This window comes from Loxodonta africana, chromosome 4 (genome assembly GCF_030014295.1).
Source record: "Loxodonta africana isolate mLoxAfr1 chromosome 4, mLoxAfr1.hap2, whole genome shotgun sequence".
Classification (NCBI taxonomy): domain Eukaryota; kingdom Metazoa; phylum Chordata; class Mammalia; order Proboscidea; family Elephantidae; genus Loxodonta; species Loxodonta africana.
In genome coordinates this window covers 79,598,810-79,620,975 of record NC_087345.1, presented here as the reverse complement: position 1 = coordinate 79,620,975, position 22,166 = coordinate 79,598,810, and the positions used below count along the sequence as shown (strand labels likewise).

Below are 22,166 nucleotides of genomic sequence, written 5' to 3'. Positions count from 1 at the left end.
AGCCCCACCTCCTCCCTCTTCTTCACCAGTTTCTCCAGAGCTTCCTCCTTTGGATTAGCCCTCTTCCAGTCCGACTAGAGAAAGCTCTGCGGTATTGAAGTTTAAGATTTGGTCCCTGTGAGACTCTCTGGAGGCCGTGTCCTGAGTTTTAAATTTCATCCAATGAAGAGCCTAAAGGAGGGGCCGGGAGGCGGGCCAGTGACGTAATGAAGATTGATTGGCATTCAGGCCTTCGACGTCCTGGATTAGCCCGGAGCTTCGTCAATCCAGGCGCAGGGTGGGACATTGCGGGCGCAGAGGCTCGGATTTGGCTGGGCTCGATTTAAAGAGACAGAAGCTGTCGGGGTCCTAGAACACAGTCCCCAAGACCCTCCCCCCTTAGTCCCTGGGACTACCTGGGTCCCCAGAGCTGGGAAGATGGTTTGCGGCGGCTTTGCCTGCTCCAAGAATGCGTTGTGCGCCCTCAACGTGGTCTACATGGTGAGGTTTTGGAGGTGCGGGACGCTTCAGGGCGGAAAAGCGACTGGGGAGAATCTCCAGGGGACTTCCGGTGGGGAGAAGGGTGCTGGGGGTTCCGGGAAAATTCTCGGGAACTTCCGTTGGAAGAGGGGGGACTTCCGGTGAAGAGGGGTTCGTCTAGGGGTGGGAGCAAGGAGCATAAACCCCCAACCCGCTGACCTGTGAACCTAAGTTTCTCCCAAAACACAAATTTTTAATACTTAAGAGTCTCCCCTGCCACCCCCATCTCAGCCATGTGAACTCCTATAGGAGTCGCACCCACGGATGCTCCTGGTCGGAAGAGACCCCCTTTCTTCCTCACATTCACACACAACTCAGAGCTCCTCTTCTGCCCAAACCTCCAACATTGTATGGCCTTTGGCTGTATTGCACAATAGGATTCTGAGACGTATCCTGCACTAATTGAGTTGTTTCCCATAGCTGGTTGGCTTATTGCTCATTGGAGTGGCTGCTTGGGGTAAGGGCCTGGATCTGGTATCCAGCATCCACATCATCGGGGGAGTCATTGTTGTGGGAGTATTCCTTCTCTTCATCGCGGTGGCTGGACTGGTGGGTGCTGTCAACCACCACCAAGTTCTGCTATTCTTTGTATCCTGACCTGAAGTGATGGGGGGAACCAGGGCTCTCAGGAGGGCTTAGTCGTCTAGGAAGAAGTTAGAGATTATGAGACCTCAGGGACAAGTTGTGCCCTGCCCGGTACAGGAGCTGATGATTTTGTTTTCAGCTTACGTGGTTCTAATTCTAAGGATACAGGAGACCAGATGGATGAATATTATAGATGGAACATAAAAGAACTAGGATTATTTTTTCCGTAACTCTCCCTCTCAGTACATGATCATCCTTGGTTTGGTCTTCGTCTTCCAGTTTGGAATCTCTTGCTCATGTCTGGCTATTAACAGAAGCAAACAGGTAAGGGGGATACCCTTTGAAGTACATTTCCCTCCCACCCACCCCCCAAACCTCTGACTTCTTTTCAGTCTGGCTCCAACTACCAAAAGATCGTTTTTAGGTCCACTACTTCCAGACTCTTGAGCCTCTGTTTTCTCTGGATGTCTGGTTAATTTTTCATGATGATTTAGGAGAACCTGAGATGGGTATTTATCAAATCTGCATAATCATGACAACACACACTTTCATACTTCTGAGGGATGTCGACTCCCTATGTTTTTACAGAGAAACTGAAGCGTTTTAACTGGGATCAGGATGTAGGGGGATATTTAACGTTACCAGCATCAAATAGTTTCTCCCTCTGCATGTATCCTCTAGACAGACGTCATCAATGCTTCTTGGTGGGTCATGAGCAACAAGACCCGGGATGAACTGGAAAGAAGTTTTGATTGTTGTGGCTTGTTCAACCTCACACACCAGTATCAGCAAGATTATGCTTTGTGCACTGCAGTGAGTCCAGGGGAGGGGCGGGGGTGCAGAACAGGGTAAGGACACTGTCCAAATGAGCAGATATAGGGGTCTGAATGTCATCCCCTCTCCCTCTAGCAGCTTTCTTATATTGGAGCTATATGTTGGTGGGGAAGAAAGGACAGACAGAGTCTCGGGAATTAGCTAGGTGGGATTTTGGTCTATAGGATACTAGTCAAACCAAAACCCATTGCTGTTAATATTCAAACTCCTAGCGACGCTATAGGACAGAGTAGAACTGCCCCATAGGGTTTCCAAGGCTGTAAATCTCTACAGAAGGCAACTGCCGTATCTTTCTCCCCCCCAGCAGCTGGTGGGTTTGAACTGTCAACCTTTCAGTTAGCAGCTGAATGCTTTAACCACTGCTCCACCAGGGCTCCTTAAGATACTAGTCACATACTAAACCAAACCAAGCCGGTTGCTGCCGAGTCAATTCTGACTTATAGCGGCCCTACAGAGCATAGTAGGGCTGCCCCACAGGGTTTCTTGTAAATAATTTCTAGGGACAGTCACCATAGGTATTGGGACACAACAGCTTAGCACCTGCAAACACGTTTTATCCTCAGATCTGCAAGAGCCAAAGCCCCACGTGCCAGATGTGTGGAGAAAAATTTCTTAAGCATTCAGATGAAGCCCTGAAAATCCTGGGGGGTGTTGGACTCTTCTTCAGCTTTACAGAGGTTAACATTTTCCAGTTCCTTCATGTACACCCTTTCTCAACATGTCTTAGCCTAAGAGATTGAGAATTGGTGCTTATCTCTCTCCCTTTGTTTCTGCAGATCCTTGGTGTTTGGTTAGCGATGAGATTTCGGAACCAAAAGGATCCTCGAGCCAACCCCAGTGCCTTTCTATGAGACTTTGGATCCTTCTGACTTCTCTCCTAAGCTTTTTCTTCCTCCCTTAGGGAAAACCTAGGGTCTACAGAACTGTTTTTTTTGTTTTGTTTTGTTTTGTTTTTTTTTGAGAAAAAGAAAAGGCCCTTTGCAACATCCCCTAAAACTGGTTGAACAGCTAGGCTTTAAACTTTAACATGTTTTGGTCGGAACAAGATTATAGGGAATAGAAAAACTTCCCCTCTCCCTAAATGGGTGCGGGAAGCTCCTGGGAGCACACGAGATGGGTGCTGGAGTCATTCCTGGCTGTTTCCCCTCTCCCTGCTTCCACATATGCTGGACCACTCAGCACATCCTGGCCTGACTCCAAAAGTAAACCAGGGATAAAGCCAGAGAAAACAACCAAGAATTTTTTTTCTTATAATCAGGAAGACTCAATGTGAGGCAGTCCAGCTGAAATCAAAATAAAAGTCATTTTACCCGATATTCAAAGAAGCAACACGTTCTTTTCTCTGCCATCCAAGGAGCTCCACTGACTGCCTCGGCCCTGTGACTTAAGGAAAGTCTTTAAGGTTCTCTGAGGAAATTCCTTCTACTAAGTGGTTTTTCCAAACCCACCCCCCACCCCCAACCCCAGTGGTAAAGTCAGAGAAATATTAAAAAAAAAAAAAAAAAAGACCACATTTTTTTTTTTTTCCTGTATAAAAACAAGAACCCAGTATCAATGTATGGAAGAAGGGAAGACAGGACATACCCCCTGGTGTAGGGAAATTGGGGGGGGCGCTGAGGGGGGAAAAGACTATGCCTCAAAAGGAGGGGTGGGAGATGGGCATCATTAAGGCAGCAAAATATTCTCTGTAAAAAGTTGGAGGGATATCCAAAGCCTCAGAGATGAAGGCAGAGGCTAAGGCACAGATTGCCTTATCAGTGGGGAGGGGGGTCTCTCCACTCAAGTGTCCAAAGGAAGGGAAACGATAGCTTCTCTTCCTTTTCTTGGTCCTGTTCCAGCCACTCCATTGCTCACTCTGGATTACCTTCTCCCTTTTGTAGATAAGAGTGCTGCAGGGCTCGGAAGGCTGAGATTCGCTTGTGTGGGTTAAAAGTCAGCATTTCCTGAGGAGGGAGTTAAAGGTCAGGAAACCGTGGAACAAAAGACTTCTGCCCACCCCCAAAAATACCTGGGATGGCCTATTTTCTACCGCCCACTCTTGTGGATAGCCATTCATAGCAGCGATAAAAGCTTTACCCCATCCAACAACCAAATGTCAGTAACTACAGTGGTATGGGTCTCATATACTGCTCCAGTTATCACCCCAATCTTGCCCCACACCCATGCCCAGTACCAGCAGCAGCTGTGCTCCACATTCCTCCACCTCAGGCACCACTGACTGCACTGGACGGGGCCCTCTGGGAGAAAAGGCTCCTCGGGGTAGAGACACATCTCGGGGCCAGTCATCCTCTGGGGGCAGCCCAATCAGACTACAGGGAACAGAAAACTTTGGTCAGAAGGGTCCTTCCAGCCCCCATCCTCAGGGGCAGGGCCAGGGCTCAGAATGCAAAATTCTTTTCCCCCTTCCCAGTCACTTACTCAAAAATTTTGCCTAACTGGTCAGCTTCAGAGTTTCCACAGAAGAGAGGCCTAAGGTAAGAAAGAGCACAAGGTAGCAATCATTTTCAGAGATATGGTAGTGGAATGATTATTGCTTAGCAACTCAAAATAGAAGGTATGGAGATTAAAGGTACATGCAGTTCCAAATTCCAGGACATTTCAGAGCTTCTAGTTATGGGCAAGGCAGTCAATAGTACTTAAGTGAAAAGACAGACAGAGTGTGGATGTGCTTTATGAATAAGATCTGGGAAACTCAAGATGGTTCAGGAAACCTGGGTCCCTTACTTCCGACGAAACATCTCTGCGAAGATACAGCCTACACTCCACATGTCTACAGGGGTTGCATATGCAGACTGCAGAAGAACCTCAGGAGCACGGTACCAGAGTGTAACAACCTAAAGGAAACACGAAGACTGGATGAAGACCCTAAGAGTTACCATGAAGCACAATATAACTTCTCAATTGTTACGGGCAATCATTTCCCTAACCCAGCCAGTGTCCATTTTGGGCACCATCTTTATACTGACCACAGGTGTAAGTGCCATCTGGTAGCTGTAGATTCTGGCCAACCCAAAGTCAGCCAACTTGACGGTTCCACCGCTTGTCACCAGGATGTTCTCTGGCTTCAGGTCTCGGTGAACAATGCAATTGGCATGCAGGAAATCAAGGCCTCTTAGAAACTGGCGCATTAGATCCTGGAGGTACAGAGGCACTGGAAACTAGGCACCATACTTGAAACCCCAACAGGTTCTACTACAAAGGTCCCAATCCACCTCTCAATCTGTGTACACCCCACTCACCTTGATGGTCTCCACTGGCAAGCCTGGTGGGGGTGCTTTGTCTAGATAGGTCCTTAGATCTTGGTCCACGTGTTCAAATACCAGGGTTACCTTGGTTTCCCGATCAGTTCGGGCTGTGGCACAGACGTCCATCAGCCTGGCCAGAACAAATGGGCATTCCCCTTTAATCCAACATGGCCTCCCTTGTTTCCTCAGGGTCTCCATTTGTCTCCTGACCACCACTCCCCACCTATAAATTTTTTCCCTTTTACTACCCACTCCCAACCCTCCACCATTTTCTCACCGGACAACATTGGGATGCTCAAAAGCCTCCAGCCGCCTCAGTAAGGCCACTTCACGAACTGTGCTGATAGGAAGGCCCCCTCCAGTGCCTCCTCCATTGGGGACTCTCACGCTCTTGAGGGCCACAAAGTGGCCACTGTGGGGATCACGAGCCTTGTACACCGTCCCATAGGCACCGACACCAATCTCAGCCACTGGCTCATATCGAGGGGTGGCCATTCTCAGATCACAGGAGACCCTACAATCACAGAGACTCCTATTATCAAAATCCCCTTCCAGGGTTAGAGCTGTAACAGTCTGCAGCAACAAAGTGACTCCCACAAAAGCCACCATAAAGACAACACCAGTATCCCAGCCCCTCCCCAACCGGAATTCCATGGGCCGGTCCCTCAGGTAACAATGACCAACCCCTCCGGGCATGTGAGCCTCTAGAATAAAAAATGCTTCTTCCTTTTGGTCCACCACGCCCCGCGCAAAGGAGAGGACACACGACACACCTCTTGCACCAAAGACCCTACACCCCAGTCCCGAAAATTACACCTCCCCACGACCACAAAGCACCATATCACAACACCATGCCCCTCGAGCGACCCTTCCGTAGCTATCCCGCGAAATGCACGCGTGGAGAGTTGTGGGGGGCGGGGACTCCTGAGAAGCGACTGCACGTACCTCACCTCGGGCCAGGAGCTGCGGGGACGGCCCGTTATCGGGGCCCCGGAGCCGGGTCCTGAAGCTCCATACACCCGAGCTCGGTCCCCGGCAGCTGGACACGACGGGCCGGACCATAGACACAGGCCGCAAGCTAGAGCGGCCCCCTCACCCCCACCCTCACCATGTGACCAGCTGCCAAAGAGGCGCGCGGAAGCTGGATGGGCGGGGCGAACGCCGGACGTTCGGGGCACGTGACCAGCCGCCCATGCGCAGAGGAGCGGCCAAGAGAGGCTTTGAGAGGATGGGAGCGGTCAGAGGGAAGGGGCTGAGGGGCGACAGCGGTCACGTGATCTGTTGCTATCACACGTGACCGCTTGACACTGCTTTGAGCAGCAGAGGTGTGGTTACGCGGCGAGGCACGTGACTGACGGCTTTCACCGCGACAGGGAGGAGGGAGACCGAGAGGGTGGAACCCAAGGCGGTGCCATGGCAACCTGGGCCACCCGAATCCCAACTCTGAGCAGAAAACCCAGCCCGAGTGCGTCTTCAGTCTCACTACGTATCTCTCAGTTTCTCCATGTTGGGGGAGTCGGGAAACGCGAGGTGGTGCTGTCGTTTGGTTCTGCTTTATCGCCATCGGAAAAAAATTCTCGTTTGCGTCTTTGTTTCATTCACTCATTCATTCAACAATTTTTTACCCAGCGCTAGCTTCTGTTTTTTTTTTTTTTCTCCTTTTTGGTGTCTTAGCCATTAGCCATTTATAGTAGTGATACAGCTAAGAAGCCAAGGTAACGCCCCCCCTTCTAAACTTGCACTCATCCCTGGGGATGTTAGACACCAGATGCCATCTGGCAGAGAATTGATAGGTGAGAGAGAGGAATACTTGACCTTTAAGTATCTTCGGTGCTTAGATTCTATGATATGTGTGATATAGACAGATAGATATAGGATTGAGCATGTGCAAGGAAGTTACCACCCGCAGTCCTACCCAGACCACCACGTCGCATGAGGATGAATTGTGCCCTTCTGCGAACCTGCCACCTCCTCATTTGGGGTCATTGTGCTTCCGTCTTTCCCCGCTGTGCAGCTTTCTTACCCCTTGCCCCGCCCAGAACACAGATTCTTTTCCAAATAGCCCCTGCTCAGACATCTAGGTAAACAAGTGGGTTTCTCTGGCTTCCTTTGTCATACTGGCTCCAGTTTCTTTATCTCTCAGCCCTTTATGGGGATGAGGTGGGGGAGGGAAGGGACCAGTGTCTCATTTGTGAGAAACTGTCTAAGATCTGAAACCTTTTTATTACCCTGCTATCTGTCACTCCTCGCGCCATAACTCCTATCGTCCTTAACCATCTGGCTGAGGAGGTAAGAGTTCAGGCTCGAAGATGAATATAAACCTTGCTTTGGGGCAAAATGGAAGGCATGCCAGTACAGATTCCTCCCTTTCCACTCTGATACTTGTAGCTCTGGGCCCTTGCTGGCAAGGCCAGCTGAGACACTAATTAGTAAGAAAAACCTCAAGGCCTAAACGGGCTAAGGGGCTCCCTCCTGAGATGAATATTTCACTGGCCACGTTGGCAGGGCTGGTTGGCTTGTAAACCTTCTGGAAAGCTGAGATAAGTGTCTAGAAGTTTGTCAAACTCCCTTTCTGTACCAGCAGTCCCCACTTCAGCCTCATCTTTCACAGAAGTCACCACAGGGCACTGTCGTTAGAACAGAAGCCACCTTTTTCTAATTCATTTCGTCATCCATTTATCCAAAACGTATGAATGCTTCTTACTTATTGTCTCTCCTCTATATCCTTCTGTTGAGGAGCCTTAGTTTGGCAGTTGGTCCCTGGCTCCATCCCCTCCCTTCTTCTGTTAATTACTCTTCTACTAATTAATTTTTTTTCCCAGTGTGTTTGACCCAGTGGGCTCCCCCGGAATCCCTTTTCCCTCAGCTTCCGAAAAGGAAGGAGAGGATGTGAGTGTAAGGCAGAAAAATGTGATGAGGGAGCAGAACTGGTTCTCATGGTCAAGGCCACCTTAAAAGCAAAGGTGAAGTGTGTGTGTGTGTGTGTGGTGTTCACTTCAGTGTAGTAGTGGTGAGGGCAGAAAAGTACCAAGAAAGACACTCCCATTCCTTTAGCATTCCCCTTGCTCACTCACCTTCCTCACACATTACAATCATACGCTTCTGTTTCACATACAGCCTGATTCCATTTCTTACACCCTGGCCTCCTTTCCACAGCCCCACATCATGCACATATCACGCACACAGTCTTGTGTAAAAGCACTGAATTGCTCGAATGCATTCCATGCTCACTCACTTCCCTCACACATTCCCTTGGTTCTCACATTCTTCTTTGACTCTTGCACAGCTTTCTTTGCACACTCCCCTTTTGCAAAAGCCTCTCCCTCCCTGGTGCACCTGCGTCCTTTGATCACTCACCTTCCATCCTCACCCGCTAGCCCCTCCTTATCCCCATACACACACCTATTCTTCTGCCCGGGCGCACGCTCCTTTTCCGTGGCCACTCCCCTCCCTCCACCCTCTCCCGGGCTAGCACACTCGCCCCCGCCCTCGGGGACACCTGCTTGTGCGGGGCAGGGCGGGGATGCGCAGCCGCGGCCCCTTCTCCTCAGTTCCCCCTCCCTGCCCCGCCCCTCCCTCCATCCCTCACCGGCTCCCCGGCTCCCGCCCCGCCAGCCCCTCCCGCCCGCCGCTCCGGGGGGGTCTCCGCCGCCGCCGCCGCCGCCGGAAGGAGACGCCATTTGCCACCGCCGAGCGTACGGGCCGAAGCCGAGCCGGATCCGGGAGCCGGAGCGGGACCGGGGCCGGGAGGACGGCGATGGGGGGCGGCCCCGCCGCAGGAGGACCTGGGCGCTTAACCCCGGTCGCCCGGCCCGCTCCGGACCCGGACCCGTGAGGCGCCGCACCCTGAAACCCCCTCCCCGCCCCCTGCCCCAGCCATGGCCGCCCGCCCCGCCGCCCCCGGGCCGCCAGCCTGCTCGGCCCCACGAGCCCTGGAGCCCCGGCGGAGGCAGCAGTGAACGGCACTCGCAGGCCCGGAAGCCCCCGGCCCGGCTCCGCTCTCTAGCGCGCGCCCCCTCCCCGGCCTTGTCCTCTCCCTTCCCCCGCCGCCCGAGAGCCCCCCCTTGCACGCTGCCCCCCGCCCTCCCGGCGCCCGGACGATGCTCAAGTCCCGGCTCCGCATGTTCCTGAACGAGCTGAAGCTGCTGGTGCTGACGGGCGGGGGGCGGCCCCGGGCCGAGCCGCAACCCCAAGGGGGCGGGGGAGGCGGCTGCGGCTGGGCGCCCTTCGCCGGCTGCTCAACCCGGGACGGCGACGGCGACGAGGAGGAGTACTACGGGTCAGAGCCGCGGGCCCGGGGCCTGGCTGGGGACAAGGAGCCGCGGGCTGGACCACCGCCGCCGCCAGCGCCACCGCCGCCGCCCCCAGGCGCCCTGGATGCACTGTCGCTCAGCAGCAGCTTAGACAGCGGGCTCCGAACCCCCCAGTGCAGGATCTGCTTTCAGGGACCTGAGCAGGTCAGGCCTGGGCACCCAGCCGGGCAGGGAGGGGTGGGGGCGCGCACCTGGGGCGCCTAGAGAGACCTCGAGGAGTGGGCGGGGCCTGAGGAGGCTGGGCGGGACCAGGACGCGAAGTCGGAATGGGGTGAGGTGGGGGGCTGGCTGGACCCTCTGGGACTGCTTTCTTGGGGTGGGGGCAGGGGTCTCCAGGAAGGGGTGGGGGCAGTGGTCTCCAGGAAGGGGTGGGGTTTTCTCCTGGGAGCCTCAATAACCCTCTCATTTATTAGTGGGGGTAACCCTTCTCCCCACTCTCCTCAACCCAGGGTCGCTGGAGGCTGAGGGGGCTGTTCTTTCAGAGGTGAGCAGAGAGGAGAGCTCTGCTGCTTCTGTTCCCACCTTGAAGAGAGGGGCCCAGCCGGCGCCATTGCCTCACTCAATATTTCTCCCTGTGGGGCACTTTTATTCACTTTCCATTCTGCAACTTTGTCTCTCATTCCAAAGAGCACTCTTTGAATTTTTTGGACAAAGTTGCCCCAGAATAGGGTCAGGGGTTGTCTCTATGTAGTGAGAGAGCATTCATTCCTTTATTAAAGAGGAATGTTCTCCATACCCACCCCCAGGATTTCTCCTCTTTTTGATCCTTGGAAACAGGACCGTGACCCACCCCAGTCAGTACCAGATCTGGGAAATAATTTACGGTGATGGGATGGGAGAAGGAAGGCATGGCTCAGAAGCTCTGACACTCTTCTCCCTCCTTTGGGAAGACTTAAAGACTGTCCTCCCCAAATCCAAGGAAAAAAGGAGACTCAGTACCCCCCCCCCTTTCCATCCGCCATCTCTTTGTTCTGGAAAAGTTTCCCTTGAATTCTAACTTTCCTCTTTTCAGCTGTGGTCTTGCCCTCTCTCCCTGTTTTAGGTGAAAAGGCTGAGTTTTTTTAAGGTGGGAGAATGACTGACCTGAAGGGAAAATTCCCCTTTCTGGGAGCGTAGCAGAGTGGGGTCAGGGTGGTGATGGCTGACAGGACCCCTTCCCACTCTTCCTCCAGGGGGAGCTCCTGAGCCCTTGCCGCTGCGACGGCTCAGTGCGTTGCACACATCAGCCCTGCCTCATCCGCTGGATCAGCGAGAGGGGCTCCTGGAGCTGTGAGCTCTGCTATTTCAAGTACCAGGTCCTGGCGATCAGCACCAAGAACCCACTGCAGGTGAGGGGCAAGGAGAATACTCTGAGACTTGGGTAAGGGTCCTACAGCCAATACAATCAGGGATCCTTTAACACATTGCTGTGGAGTCGATTCTGACTCATAGCAATCCTACTGGACAGAGTAGGACTGCTCCATAGGCTTTCCGAGGAGCGGCTGATGGATTTGAACTGCCAGCCTTGTGGTTAGCTGCTGAGCTCTTAACCACTATACCAGAAGCTTATTTCTTCTCATTTACCCTTTTCCTAAAGCCGCCCCCCTCACCATTACCACAGTCTACTGTCTACAAGTCTTTCATTCATTGGTTTATTCATGAAGATATTTGTACCAGCTGTGTTCCAGACACTGTTCTAGGCATGGAGAGTACAAAAAGGAAAAGATAATGCTGAAGATGATGATGATGATAGCAAACATGTAGTGTTTTCTATGTACCAAGCTCTTAAAGTGTGTTAACTCTTTTAATCCTCATAACAATCCTATGAGATAAAATCATCATTATCCTCATTTTACAGATGAGGACATTGATGCACAAAGAGAATAGAAAACTTTCCCAAGGTTACTCAGGCAGTAAGTAATTGAGTTAGGATTTGGGATTCAAATCTCGGTGTTCTAGCTTCAGAGCACTTGATTTTCTAGAATAAGACAGACAAGTGGTCTCAAACAGTGTGAGAAATGACACATCACAGGTTTGATCAAGACAGAGAGGAAGCAGATGTTAATTCTACATGAAGGGTTTGGGGAAGGCTCCTGGAGCACCCTCCTCTTCAGGTCCTGGCCCTGCATCCCTTTCTGTGACTTTCTGGAACCCTTTCTCCTACACAGTGGCAGGCCATCTCTCTGACAGTCATCGAGAAGGTCCAGATTGCTGCCATAGTTCTGGGTTCTCTCTTCCTCGTCGCCAGCATCTCCTGGCTCATCTGGTCCTCACTCAGCCCTTCAGCCAAGTGGCAACGGCAGGATCTGCTCTTTCAGATCTGCTACGGCATGTACGGCTTCATGGATGTTGTCTGCATAGGTGAGGGCACCACTCTCCCCCTTACCTGCTTCACATCTTCCTCAGACTCATACACTTAACTTTCTTGCCCACCCCCTCAGCTTCATGACCATGCTTTCTGCCATTTGGGGCCTTTAAGGCTATCATGGTACCCTCCCTTTCCTGCTTACCCAGTGCCCATTGCAACCCTATGTTCTCACTCAGGAGAAATGCTTGCTTAAGTACCTCTGGCCTAAGTCTAGGCAGCAGTTGACCCTTGATTTCTTAATCCTCTTTCTCAGGCCTCATCGTTCACGAAGGCTCCTCAGTCTACCGCATCTTCAAGCGCTGGCAGGCAGTGAACCAGCAGTGGAAGGTCCTGAATTACGACAAGACTAAGGACATAGGAGGAGATGCAGGGGGAGGGATGGCAGGGAAGGCAGGCCCCAGGACCTCACGGACGGGCCCCGCCTCTGGGGCCACCAGCCGCCCCCCGGCTGCCCAGCGCATGCGGACGCTCTTGCCTCAGCGCTGTGGTTACACAATCCTGCACCTCCTTGGACAGCTGCGGCCACCAGATGCCCGTTCCAGCTCCCATTCTGGCCGTGAGGTTGTCATGAGGGTCACCACGGTCTGAAGTGGATGTCAGGAGTGGGGGTCTTGAGTCAACGCATTGGCCAGAGATGAGCTCTCATGGCTGCCGACCACACTCCTGGCTGGAGGTACCACCTGAACCAGGCATCTGGGGCACACTTACTGCTCCCACCACTGAGGATCTCTGTGGGTAGCCACAAGCTGGAGACATTGTCTAGCCTCCACTGCCCACTGGGTAGAGACACCTGGATGACATCCAGCCCTCACTGACAGTTCCTCGCACTCATCCTGGGGGAGCCAGTGGGCAGATGGGGAGAGCAGCTTTTCTTCCCTGGAGAGAACCATCCTTACCTCAGCTCCTAGAGCCTCCAGGCCCCCAGCTCTACTGCAGTGACTTGGTGAAGGGGGACCAATGCCAGAAGAAAGGGGCTGTAAATCCCCCACTCCCTACCCAATGGCCACAGGGCATCTGGCAATAAGACTAGTATACATTGACCTCCCGTTCCCTGCATGAGGGCGGGGGGACTTTCCCCTGCTGCTCCCCCCATGCAATGGGGGGAGGGCATAAAGAATCATTTATATGCACGTGGAGACTCCTTTCTCATCTGGGGCTTTTCTGGAGGTTTGGGAAGTGTGGGGAGGTTTCTCTGCACAGGTTGCAAATCCCAAATGCAGTGATGGATTCTGAGTTGAAGGTGTAACTCCCACTTGCTGGTGAATAATTCACATTGGCTGCTAGGTGGCAGTGCTTAGATGTATCTAAGGGGTGGACTTGCCACCTGCAGGTTGTATGGTTTAGAAAAAAAATCTCTCAGCTGTGTTTTTCCTGTCTACCTCATAGAACTGGAATGAGGATAAACAAGGGCTGGGTTGAAAGCCATTGCAAAGAAAATTGGTAATGGTATAAAGAGATTTCTAGCCTACTTGATGGTCCATTTATTTCAAGTAGTAGCTGATATAACAAATTCTAAAATGTGTTTTTCATCTGGAGTTGCACAGAGCCTTGGAATTTTGTGTTGAGTGATATAATAGATATGGAAATACGAGAGGAAATGGACATTGTAAATGTGAAGGATGGTGGTTATTTGCAAGAATGAGAGTCCCTCTGCCCCCCTAAACATCAGGGTCTGGAGTATGAAGGAAGGCTGGAGCCATTATTATTGCTCTGGAAATTGTCTGGGTTCTATTAGTCCTTCCTAGGTACTGTGCTAACCCAGAGAAGTGGCAAGAGGTTAATTTATACGCATTTGGAGTGAGACAGAGAAGTTGCCAGTTTAAGCTGCTTCCGTGGAAGTTCAGGGTCACAGGCCTGATCCTGATGTGCCCAGGCTATAGATATTAACTGAAAGGTATTGTGCCTCGAGGCAGCAGCATAGAGGGCTGTTGCTTATAGAGAAAAGGTTTGGGAAGGACTGGTTAAAATGTGGGTCAGGCTGAAGCCTAGTCCCTTTCTCCTGAGACCTTGGGGATATGTAGTGTATGAATTATGGTGTCCTTTAAGTGAATTATTCATCAGCAATTAGAACAATTACTTCAGACACTAATAAAGTCAGATCCAGGGGCCTTTCAAAATCTGGGGCCTTCTCTCAGGGAAGGTTCTGCTCTGCCTCCTTCCTGTGGACATTCTGGAGAAAATGCTTCTCTATTGTTATCTGACATTGAGTTGGCCTCTAACTTGTGGTGACCATGCATAGCAGAACATAACAACAGATGCCTGGTCCTGCACCATCCCCACGATCATTTGCGGATCAGACCGTCGTGATCCGTAGCATTTTCACTGGCTGGTTTTCAGAAGTAAATTGCTAGGCCTTTCTTCCTAGTCTGTATTAGTCTGGAAGCTCTGCTGAAACCTGTTCAGCATCATAGCAACATGCAAGCCTCCACTGACAGACTGGTGGTGGTGGCGCATGAGGTGCATTAGCTGGGAATCGAACATAGGTCTCCTGCATAACGCCCCCCCCCCCAAAAAAAAACCTGCTACCGTCAAGTCAATTCAGACTCATAGCGACCCTACAGAGCAGAGTAGAACTGCCCCATAGAGTTTCTAAGGAGCGCCTGGCAGATTCAAACTGCTGACCTTTTGGTTAGCAGCCATAGCACTTGACCAATACGCCACCAGGGTTTCCGGTCTCCTTCATAGAAGGCAAGAATTCTACCACTGAACCGCCAGCGCCCCATGTTTCTCTGTTAAGGACCCACATACCAAACCCAGTGCCATCGAGTCGATTCCGACTCATAGCGACCCTATAGGACAGAGTAGAACTGCCCCAAAGAGTTTCCAAGGAGTGTCTGGCGGATTTGAACTGCCGACCCTTTGGTTAGCAGCCATAGCACTTAACCACTATGCCACCAGGGTTTCCAAGGACCCGCATATCTCCCAGGAAATCAAGATCCCCTACCCTTCCGCAAAAGGGGGCTTGGCTGCTGTCCATGGTGCTGGCTCCAGACTTGCCTGGGGGTGTAGGAACCAAAGCTGGACTAGCCTCCCAGTCACCTGGAAATATGGAAGTGTATTCACTTTCAGAGCCCTGGTGGTGCAGTGGTAAAGAGCCCAGCTGCTAACCAAAAGGTCAGCAGTTCGAATTCATCAGCCGCCTCTTGGAAACCCTATGGGGCAGTTCTACTTTATCCTATAGGGTTGCTAAAGTCAGAATCAACTGGATGGCGATAGGTTATCCATTTCCATCCTATGAGGGGATCAGAGTGGAGAGGGGACTGAAGCTGAATCTTCCATCTTCCCAATGAGAAACTGTTTCCCCAAGGAGATAACCCTCCACATTCTCCACCAGAGGAGACAGAAGGGCCAGACTTTACTGATTTGCCACTCAAGAACTGGTGGGGATTAGAAGCGAGACAGCAAATCAGAGTGACTACCAATACCTATACCAGCAAATGGGGGCTTGGGTAGATACATACACATGTGAGGATTCCTACGCCAAGTCTGGGCTGTCCCCTAGTGATGGTCCCACACGGAAGCTTAGATGTACCCAAGAACATAGACACACACACACCCACACAAACATACTGCCTCCACTTCTATCCTGGGTCCTAAAATCAGGCCAAGTGAGACAGTATATCCCCCTCACCCAGCACCAGTGGAGGTCTTGGTATGGGAGCTGAGGCCAGCAATCAGCATGGTTCCCTCTCCTTTCCTTTTTCCAACTTAAAGAGATCCTTCTCCAGGAAAGGGTCATGGGAACCGCTGCCCTCCTCAAGTGGGCAATGGAGAGTGTTGGTGGGCACAATCTTCATTACTGCTTCCAGGAAGAAGGCTCTGAGAGCAGGCTGGGCTTTTAATCTCCCTCAAAACTCAAATCTGCTAAAAATTAGATCACTTAGGTTCAAGTTAAGCGTAGTGATAGGGGAGTTGAGTTGTAGACTGAGCATACAGTAGAGAAGGAGCTGAGGGGCAGTGAATGTATACAAGCCTTAGTCTCTGCACCAGGCTTTGGGTATGCCCTGCCTCTCTGTAGATCTTACATAGATATCCCCAGAAAGCCTGGGTGGCTAATGGACTTTCTACGATCATGAAATCATGGCTATGGCAGGGGGCCGAGGTGGTGGGGAGGTGGAGGAAGTGTGAAATGAAGTCTCCATCTACACCCAGCTAATTGGAATTGGGGGAGCAGGAGGAGAAAGGGGCAAGTCCTGACAAGGGGAAGATAATCTGGGATACAGAGGGAGTTTCAAGGAGAGTGCTGAGAGATTTATTTGGGTGGAAGATGAGTTAATGTGTATATATCACAACGGAATAACTATGCCCAGCCCCTGGGGGGCCAGAGAATGCTGACTCAGGGAAACAGAGGCTCCCTCTACCCATACCCCTCCTCCTGCCTCAGTGTCCCCGGGGCTTCTGCCACCCCCACACTCGGCTTTCATCCTGTCTGTTTGACTCCACTTTTCTGCTTGTATCTCTGTCTTTCTCTGAAGTAAATTCTCTTGGGAGGGCAGAGTGACCATTCTAGGACATCCTTCAGTCCTGGTAGTCCAGGTTCCAAAGCTACTCCCCTTACCAAAGAACCAGCCACCTCTGCCCATCTCGGCAAATTCCCAGCTCCCTGACCCATTTCCACAACCCAGCCCCTGCAGTTACTTTTCACCACCACCCCCTGAATCTCTTATTTGGCTGTCCTCTCTACAGACAGAAGTATGTCAGGTTTGTGATGCAAGGCACTCTGTCAGGCATCCTGATCTCCCACTGTTATAGGGGTCACTTCTAGGACCTGATAAATCAAGGAGGGGGATGGGGGTCAGAGTCTTGCCTCCAAGTCCTCTAGGAAGTGAGAGTGGGAGAGTTATAAGTCAAAAGTGAAGGATGGAACATCTGATTTTTTAATTTAAAAACTATGAATATTTTCCAATTTCAATATATAAAGGAAGGTAGAGGCTCCGGCAGGAACAGGCCCACTAATGTCTCTGCCTGGGAACTAAGTATCTGGGCAAACCTGCCTAAGAGTGATCAGAGAGCCAAAGAAAGTTTTAAAAATCACAAACCAGGCAGATCCACCCTCCTAGGGGCAAGATGAGGAAGGAGGGTGGTAGATGGAGCCTGGTAAGCTGCTTATCCCTCCTGCTGCATGGTTCAGAGTCAATCTGACAACATGTATGGTGTCACCTAGTTAGAGATAGGCCATAACAGAGAATATAAAGACTGAATAAGGCCTTATCCTTCCCATGAATGAGGTCACAAGCAAAGTAGGAAGACCAACCAGGTGCAGACCAGATGCACAATTAACTTAGCTCGTACTGTGATAAATGCTTAGCCGACAGCATCCATTAACACTGTGGAAGCCCCAAAAGGGCAGTGATTAAATTCCTCCTCAGGCCACCAGCATTACGAGTTAAGATCTGAGTTGGCCCTTGAAGGATGCATATGATATGACCAGGAGCAGGGCTGAGTAGGCAGAAGCAACACGGTTTTCTCAGGGCCTGCTGGGTCAGGCCAAGTGCATACTTCCCACCTGGATCAGGGCAGCCTCAAGTACTTTGCTATGGTCACTCTACCCAGTTTGGTCAGATGGACAGCCTCAGGAGGAAGACACATCTCTTGATCTTGTGCCTAATAAGTCCCTGTGATCAGGCGTGATGATGACAGCCTGCTTCCAGAGGGCTATCTGTCCACAAACTGTAGGTTGATGCTCCGCTCGGGTACCAGGACGGTCCGGGTCATGGGTCTGATTGGGGCAGCACCTGGCTCAGGCCGCACCTCAAAGTGGGTCAAGATCTGGAAAGGGGGGAAGAAGGCTATCACTATGGGAGGGGTCTGTAAGGGTGGGTTCAATTGGTAAAGGCCATTAATTAGTGTTAGGATAGTTAATGTTGGGGTGGCACAGGTGGGGGACTTTTTGGTTAATGAGGGTAAGGAATTATAGCAGAGAGAAAAATAGTCTGAATTCCCTTGTTTGCCCTCCAGGCCTATAATGGGATTGCCATGTTTCAGAGGATTAGGTCTACCAAGTTTTATGTTTTTCTATGCTTGTTGGAGGAGAAGAGCTCACAGCTTTAGAAGGCTCAGGTCTCTACCATCTGGGGAGGGTGTAAGGTCCAGATCTCTCACCTGGGCTAAAGCCATTTGTAGCTGGAGCTCTGCCAGGCGTTTCCCCATGCAGCTGCGCTTGCCAAAGCCAAAGGGGAGAGATGCAAATGGGTGGGGGGCTGGACCCTCCCCCAGCCAGCGAGCTGGACGAAAAGAATTTGGCTCTGGGAACTGGGCAGGATCACGAGAAGTGGCATAGTGACACAGAGTGACCAGTGTCTGGTGAGACAGAAATGCAAACTTGTCAGTTTGGGCCTAAGAATGTGGGAGAGGGACATGGGGTAGGGGGGCATATTGACTGGGATAAAGGCAGGCCCTGGTTAGTGATGGGGAAATTTTCTGGTGCTACTTTTGGAATGATTTCTCCACCATCCCATTTATAGCCTACGGAAAGGCATTCAGACCAAGGGGAGAGTTTGGAGGACTTGTGGGGAGTTTAAGAACAGGGCTCAAGCCCAAGCTGGTGAGGGATGTACTTAGCAAAAGGGGCTCACAGGCTCTACTTACACTTTTGGGGATGATGTAGTCACCCACATGAATGTCTTTGTCTGGGACACGGGAATTTCCAGGTACCACAGGGTATAGTCTAGGTTTCAGAGCACAAGACAGAGACAGCAAGGTGAGGCTGGGGGCTCTCTCCCATCTTCCTCAACTTTCAAACCCATTTTTGGCCATGAGTACCATTTGTCTCTGCTCTCTCCCTGTTCTGTCCACTACCTGGTTCCCCAGGCCTTCCCCAACATTTTCTCTAGCTCCTCCCCTCCTTCTCCCTCACCTCAGCACCTCCTTGACCACAGCCTTTAGTAGGGGCAGCTGGGACAGAGCAGTGGCTGGAAGGTGGGCACAGGAGCTGGGGCCCAGGGCAGCTGTGATCTCCGAGTGGAGTGCCATCTGGATGTCGGGGTGCCGAGAGAGCTCATACAGAGCCCAGGAGAGAGTGTTGGACACCTGAGGGAACACGTAAGAGGTCAGAGGTGGTGGACGTAGGAGACAGAATATGGGGTCAGTCTGGGGCAAAGGAGGTGCTAAGCCAAGTTTGTCTAAAGGGCCACCGTGGGTCCCCTGCAGCAGGAAGGTGGCCCCGTGGCTGGAAGCGGGGTCATGGCCTGGAGGGAGACCCTCACCGTGTCCACTCCGGCCAGCAGCAGTTCTGTCACATTCCCCAGGATGGACGGGGCAGACAGTTTTTCTCGGAACAGGAAGTAGGTCAGATGCACCCCAGGTGCCACATCCCCCTCAGGCTTTCCATGGGTCCTCATGGCCACTTCAGCCTCTCGTCGCTCCACGTGCTGCTGGGCTGCGTGGGAGAAGGCACAGTGATGCCTCACCACTCCTGGGCAGCCCTTCGGCCCCTAGCCCCACCTTGTTTCTGCGCCTTACCAAATGCAAACATCTGGTCCCAGTCACGGCAGAGGCGGCCCCAAGGTCCAGGCACTAGACGGTGCAGCCAGTTCGGCATCGCCATGGTTAGCAGCGTGGACACAAACACAGAGCCCACTGCGCGGATGAATGTCTCTGTGTCCGGCGGCACTTCGGCCTCCAGACAGCCCAGCCTCGAACCCAGCAGTACCGCGGCGATGCCTGGCCAGAAGGGGGCGCTGTCAGGGCACTGGGAGCCCCGGGTCGGGTGCCTCTCATGCCTGCCCCTACCTCTGTCCCTGGTACTCACTTTCTAACCCGAACTTGTAAAACTCTCCCGCCACGTCCCGAACCAGGGCGGGCGGCCCAGCGGCCTGTTCCCGCTGGCGCCGCAATCGCCGCACAAGGTCACGGACCACGCTGTCCAGGGTTCCGGCGTATCCCGCGGCTGCTTGAGGCCGAAGGAGGAGCGGGGCCAGGAGGCTGCGGAGCCTCTGCCACTCCTCACCTTCCCTGAGGGGGTGCGGAGAGAAGCGCCTCAGGGTGGGTGGGGTGTGTGGAGGCGGCCCGACGGGGCCGACTGCCGAGGGGAATGCGGCCAGGAGAGCGAAGCAGCCGTGTCTGCTCCCTCAGAGTACAGAAACCCGCCCTACCTGCGCCGCCTCCCCTTCTCCCCATCTCGTTACCCATATTCTGCCCTGGAGGGGTCTGGGTTCCTGGGCAGCCCAAGTCACAAAATCTTACGTTCCACCTAGGTCCTGATGCCTAACTTCTTCCACTGGTTCCCCCAGTTCCTAGCATTTTGGTTTCACAGGTAAAGGTGGGGGGGGGCGGGGGACTGTACCCGAAATTGAGTGAAACAGACTGGGGTGGGAACCCCGAGATGCCAAAAGGTTGGGGAAAACGGCCGACCTCCCGTCATGCCCCCAGACAGAGTGCCTCGGGACCCGCTGCAGGAGAGGGCGGCTGCGGGGCTTCGGGGCTTGGGGTGCAGGGAGGACTTACGCGGTGAGCAGTCCACAAGCCCGCTGCCGCTGGCGCCGGTGCTCGGTCCAGGGCGAGAAGCTGCAGCGCTCTGGCAGGGGCCCCTCCTGTCGCAGCAGCTGCTCAATGAGCGCAGGAGCCGCCAGGTACACTGTGCGTACGGTCCCGAAACTGGCCAACCACACCGGACCGAAGCGCGCGGCGCCCTGCAGCTGGGAGAACGGGCGGAATGGACACTAGAGACCTGGGGCAGGGACTCCCAGCTTTGAACCCATGCCAACGCCAAGGTGATTGGCTGGGCTTTGGGAAAGGAGCTTATGCTCCTTGAGCGCCCAGCTAGTCAGCTCTCGATGCTCCAAATACCTCCTTTCCACCGGTAAGAAGTTTGTGTGATGAGCAAAACGGAAAGACTGCGCAAAGCAGACATTCAGGAGCACTCTTTGGTCATCTGGCTGAGCCGAAGCAGAGAAACCCCTAAGGGTTCCCCACCTGGACTGTCCATCTCAGACTGTGCCCCTACTGAGCGAGCAGAACAGCCTGTAGCTTTAAGCAGCAGAACGCGCCTAGCGCGCGCAGCGGGGACCACGCGCTTCAACCTCCCCCGCACTGGTCCCGGGCTTGCACCGGCTTCCAGACATCCGCAGTGAGAAGGCGCTTTCTGAGCGCACTCCTCGGCTAGGTTTCGGCCCCGACTCTGCACAATTCCAGGCACAGCCCCCAGCCCCAAATTGCCTTTTCCATAACTCACGGCCATCTGTCCTCACCGGCCCTCCCGCATACGTTCTGCACTAGACTGTCCTTTCTGGAGTTGTCAAAGCCATTTTCCCCAGTTCTCAGTCCCGGGAACAGAGTCCCTTTCCCTCTACCTGCAGCTCGTGTAGCCGAGACAGTCCCCCCTTGCAGAAGAGTTCGGCTAGAAAGCCGGGCGTGGACGGGCCTGGGATATCCCCCAAGCTCCGGGGCGCTGAGCAGACGCCTCTGGAGCCCAGTGAGGCGCCCAGCTCGGGAGCCCAGCGGACGCGATGGCACACCCTGTAAGTAAGCTTAAGGGTCTGGGTCATGGCTGGTTCAGGAAGCCCGCGAAAGAGGGCGTTTCTCCGGAGCATCTTGCCTGCTTCCCCGAACCTCTATTTAACTCTTGGGCGAGGAGGTGGCAACGCCCCCTCTCCAAACTCTTCAGCCAATCCCTTCTCTGTAGTGGTCCATGCTGGGGATTAGCACCCTGCGGGTGCCTTCGCAAGAACCATAGGCGGGGCTAGAGCACCCTTTGCGGGCTCCTTTGGATCTCGTGGTACCCTCAAGCCTCAGTTTCTCTTCTTGGTCTAGTGGCTTAGTCCCGCAGCCTAAAGGTCCTTTCCAGGGAAAGGCTAGTTGGAATTGACTAGAGGGCAAATGGTTTGGCTCTGGGTGAGCAAACTACATGAGTTAGCCCCTGGTAATCCCACCATGTTCCCAGGGAGCCAGGCCCCTCAGGCCTATCCTCAGGAATTCCCCATCCTCCAGTTCCTCCAGGAAGAAAATCAGGAAGAGGCACAGCTGTAAATATTCCCAAATTCTTGGCTCATCTGAGCTGCACCTTCTCTGCACAGTGAGCAGAAGTTTCCCTTCACCAGCCAACCTCCCTTCCCCTCTACAGGTTGGGCAAATGGCTGAGTGTGTTAATGGGTTAAACCGGCTCCAGAAACCTTCATCTTTGCTTCCTCCAGTGAGGGGTGGGTGGGGGTGGGGGGTCTTTGGTCAAAATATTTCTAGCCACAGGAACTTTGGGGTTAAGGAGCAGAAATGAACGAGCTTTTTAAAATTCAGAAGAGTTCAGATATTCTCTCTGGGTCCCTGGACTGAGCAAGGGCTGAGTGCTCAGAATCCTCATCTGACTCAGTCCTCTCTGGGGGTGGGGTG

The 22,166-nt window shown here is 52.9% G+C and overlaps 4 protein-coding genes across 9 annotated transcripts; 2 read left to right on the top strand and 2 right to left on the bottom strand.

Moving 5' to 3' along the window:
* Positions 1-134: 134 nt before the first annotated feature.
* TSPAN31 (tetraspanin 31) lies at positions 135-2,888 on the top strand. Of its 5 annotated transcripts, XM_064283974.1 has the most exons (6): positions 234-480; positions 940-1,107; positions 1,348-1,428; positions 1,786-1,917; positions 2,502-2,615; positions 2,715-2,888. In XM_064283974.1, the coding sequence occupies exons 1-6, from the start codon at positions 418-420 to the stop codon at positions 2,787-2,789; spliced, it is 633 nt and encodes a 210-aa protein (XP_064140044.1). In that variant the 5' UTR covers positions 234-417; the 3' UTR covers positions 2,790-2,888. The 5 variants fall into 5 exon arrangements, with proteins under 5 accessions (XP_064140045.1, XP_064140046.1, XP_064140048.1 ...); XM_064283975.1 differs by lacking the exon at positions 2,502-2,615 and having other exon boundaries at positions 135-480; XM_064283976.1 differs by lacking the exon at positions 940-1,107 and having other exon boundaries at positions 154-480.
* A 334-nt stretch (positions 2,889-3,222) lies between these two features.
* On the bottom strand, positions 3,223-6,319 carry CDK4 (cyclin dependent kinase 4). Of its 2 annotated transcripts, none has more exons than XM_064283972.1 (8): positions 6,129-6,319; positions 5,461-5,697; positions 5,178-5,313; positions 4,905-5,072; positions 4,663-4,772; positions 4,357-4,407; positions 4,112-4,247; positions 3,223-3,881 (listed from the first exon to the last, which is right to left on the bottom strand). In XM_064283972.1, the coding sequence occupies exons 2-8, from the start codon at positions 5,676-5,678 to the stop codon at positions 3,789-3,791; spliced, it is 912 nt and encodes a 303-aa protein (XP_064140042.1). In that variant the 5' UTR covers positions 5,679-5,697; positions 6,129-6,319; the 3' UTR covers positions 3,223-3,788. The 2 variants fall into 2 exon arrangements, with proteins under 2 accessions (XP_064140042.1, XP_064140043.1); XM_064283973.1 differs by having other exon boundaries at positions 6,134-6,319.
* A 2,833-nt stretch (positions 6,320-9,152) lies between these two features.
* MARCHF9 (membrane associated ring-CH-type finger 9) lies at positions 9,153-14,200 on the top strand. Its single transcript, XM_010598378.2, has 4 exons — positions 9,153-9,640; positions 10,669-10,824; positions 11,644-11,836; positions 12,097-14,200. Exons 1-4 carry the CDS (start codon positions 9,284-9,286, stop codon positions 12,429-12,431), a joined length of 1,041 nt encoding a protein of 346 aa, XP_010596680.2. The 5' UTR covers positions 9,153-9,283; the 3' UTR covers positions 12,432-14,200.
* A 1,652-nt stretch (positions 14,201-15,852) lies between these two features.
* Positions 15,853-22,156, bottom strand: LOC100657886 (25-hydroxyvitamin D-1 alpha hydroxylase, mitochondrial). Its single transcript, XM_003405167.4, has 9 exons — positions 21,134-22,156; positions 20,289-20,479; positions 19,594-19,796; positions 19,305-19,505; positions 19,049-19,221; positions 18,700-18,872; positions 18,432-18,510; positions 17,946-18,143; positions 15,853-17,612 (listed from the first exon to the last, which is right to left on the bottom strand). The coding sequence occupies exons 1-9, from the start codon at positions 21,371-21,373 to the stop codon at positions 17,499-17,501; spliced, it is 1,572 nt and encodes a 523-aa protein (XP_003405215.2). The 5' UTR covers positions 21,374-22,156; the 3' UTR covers positions 15,853-17,498.
* Positions 22,157-22,166: the final 10 nt, after the last annotated feature.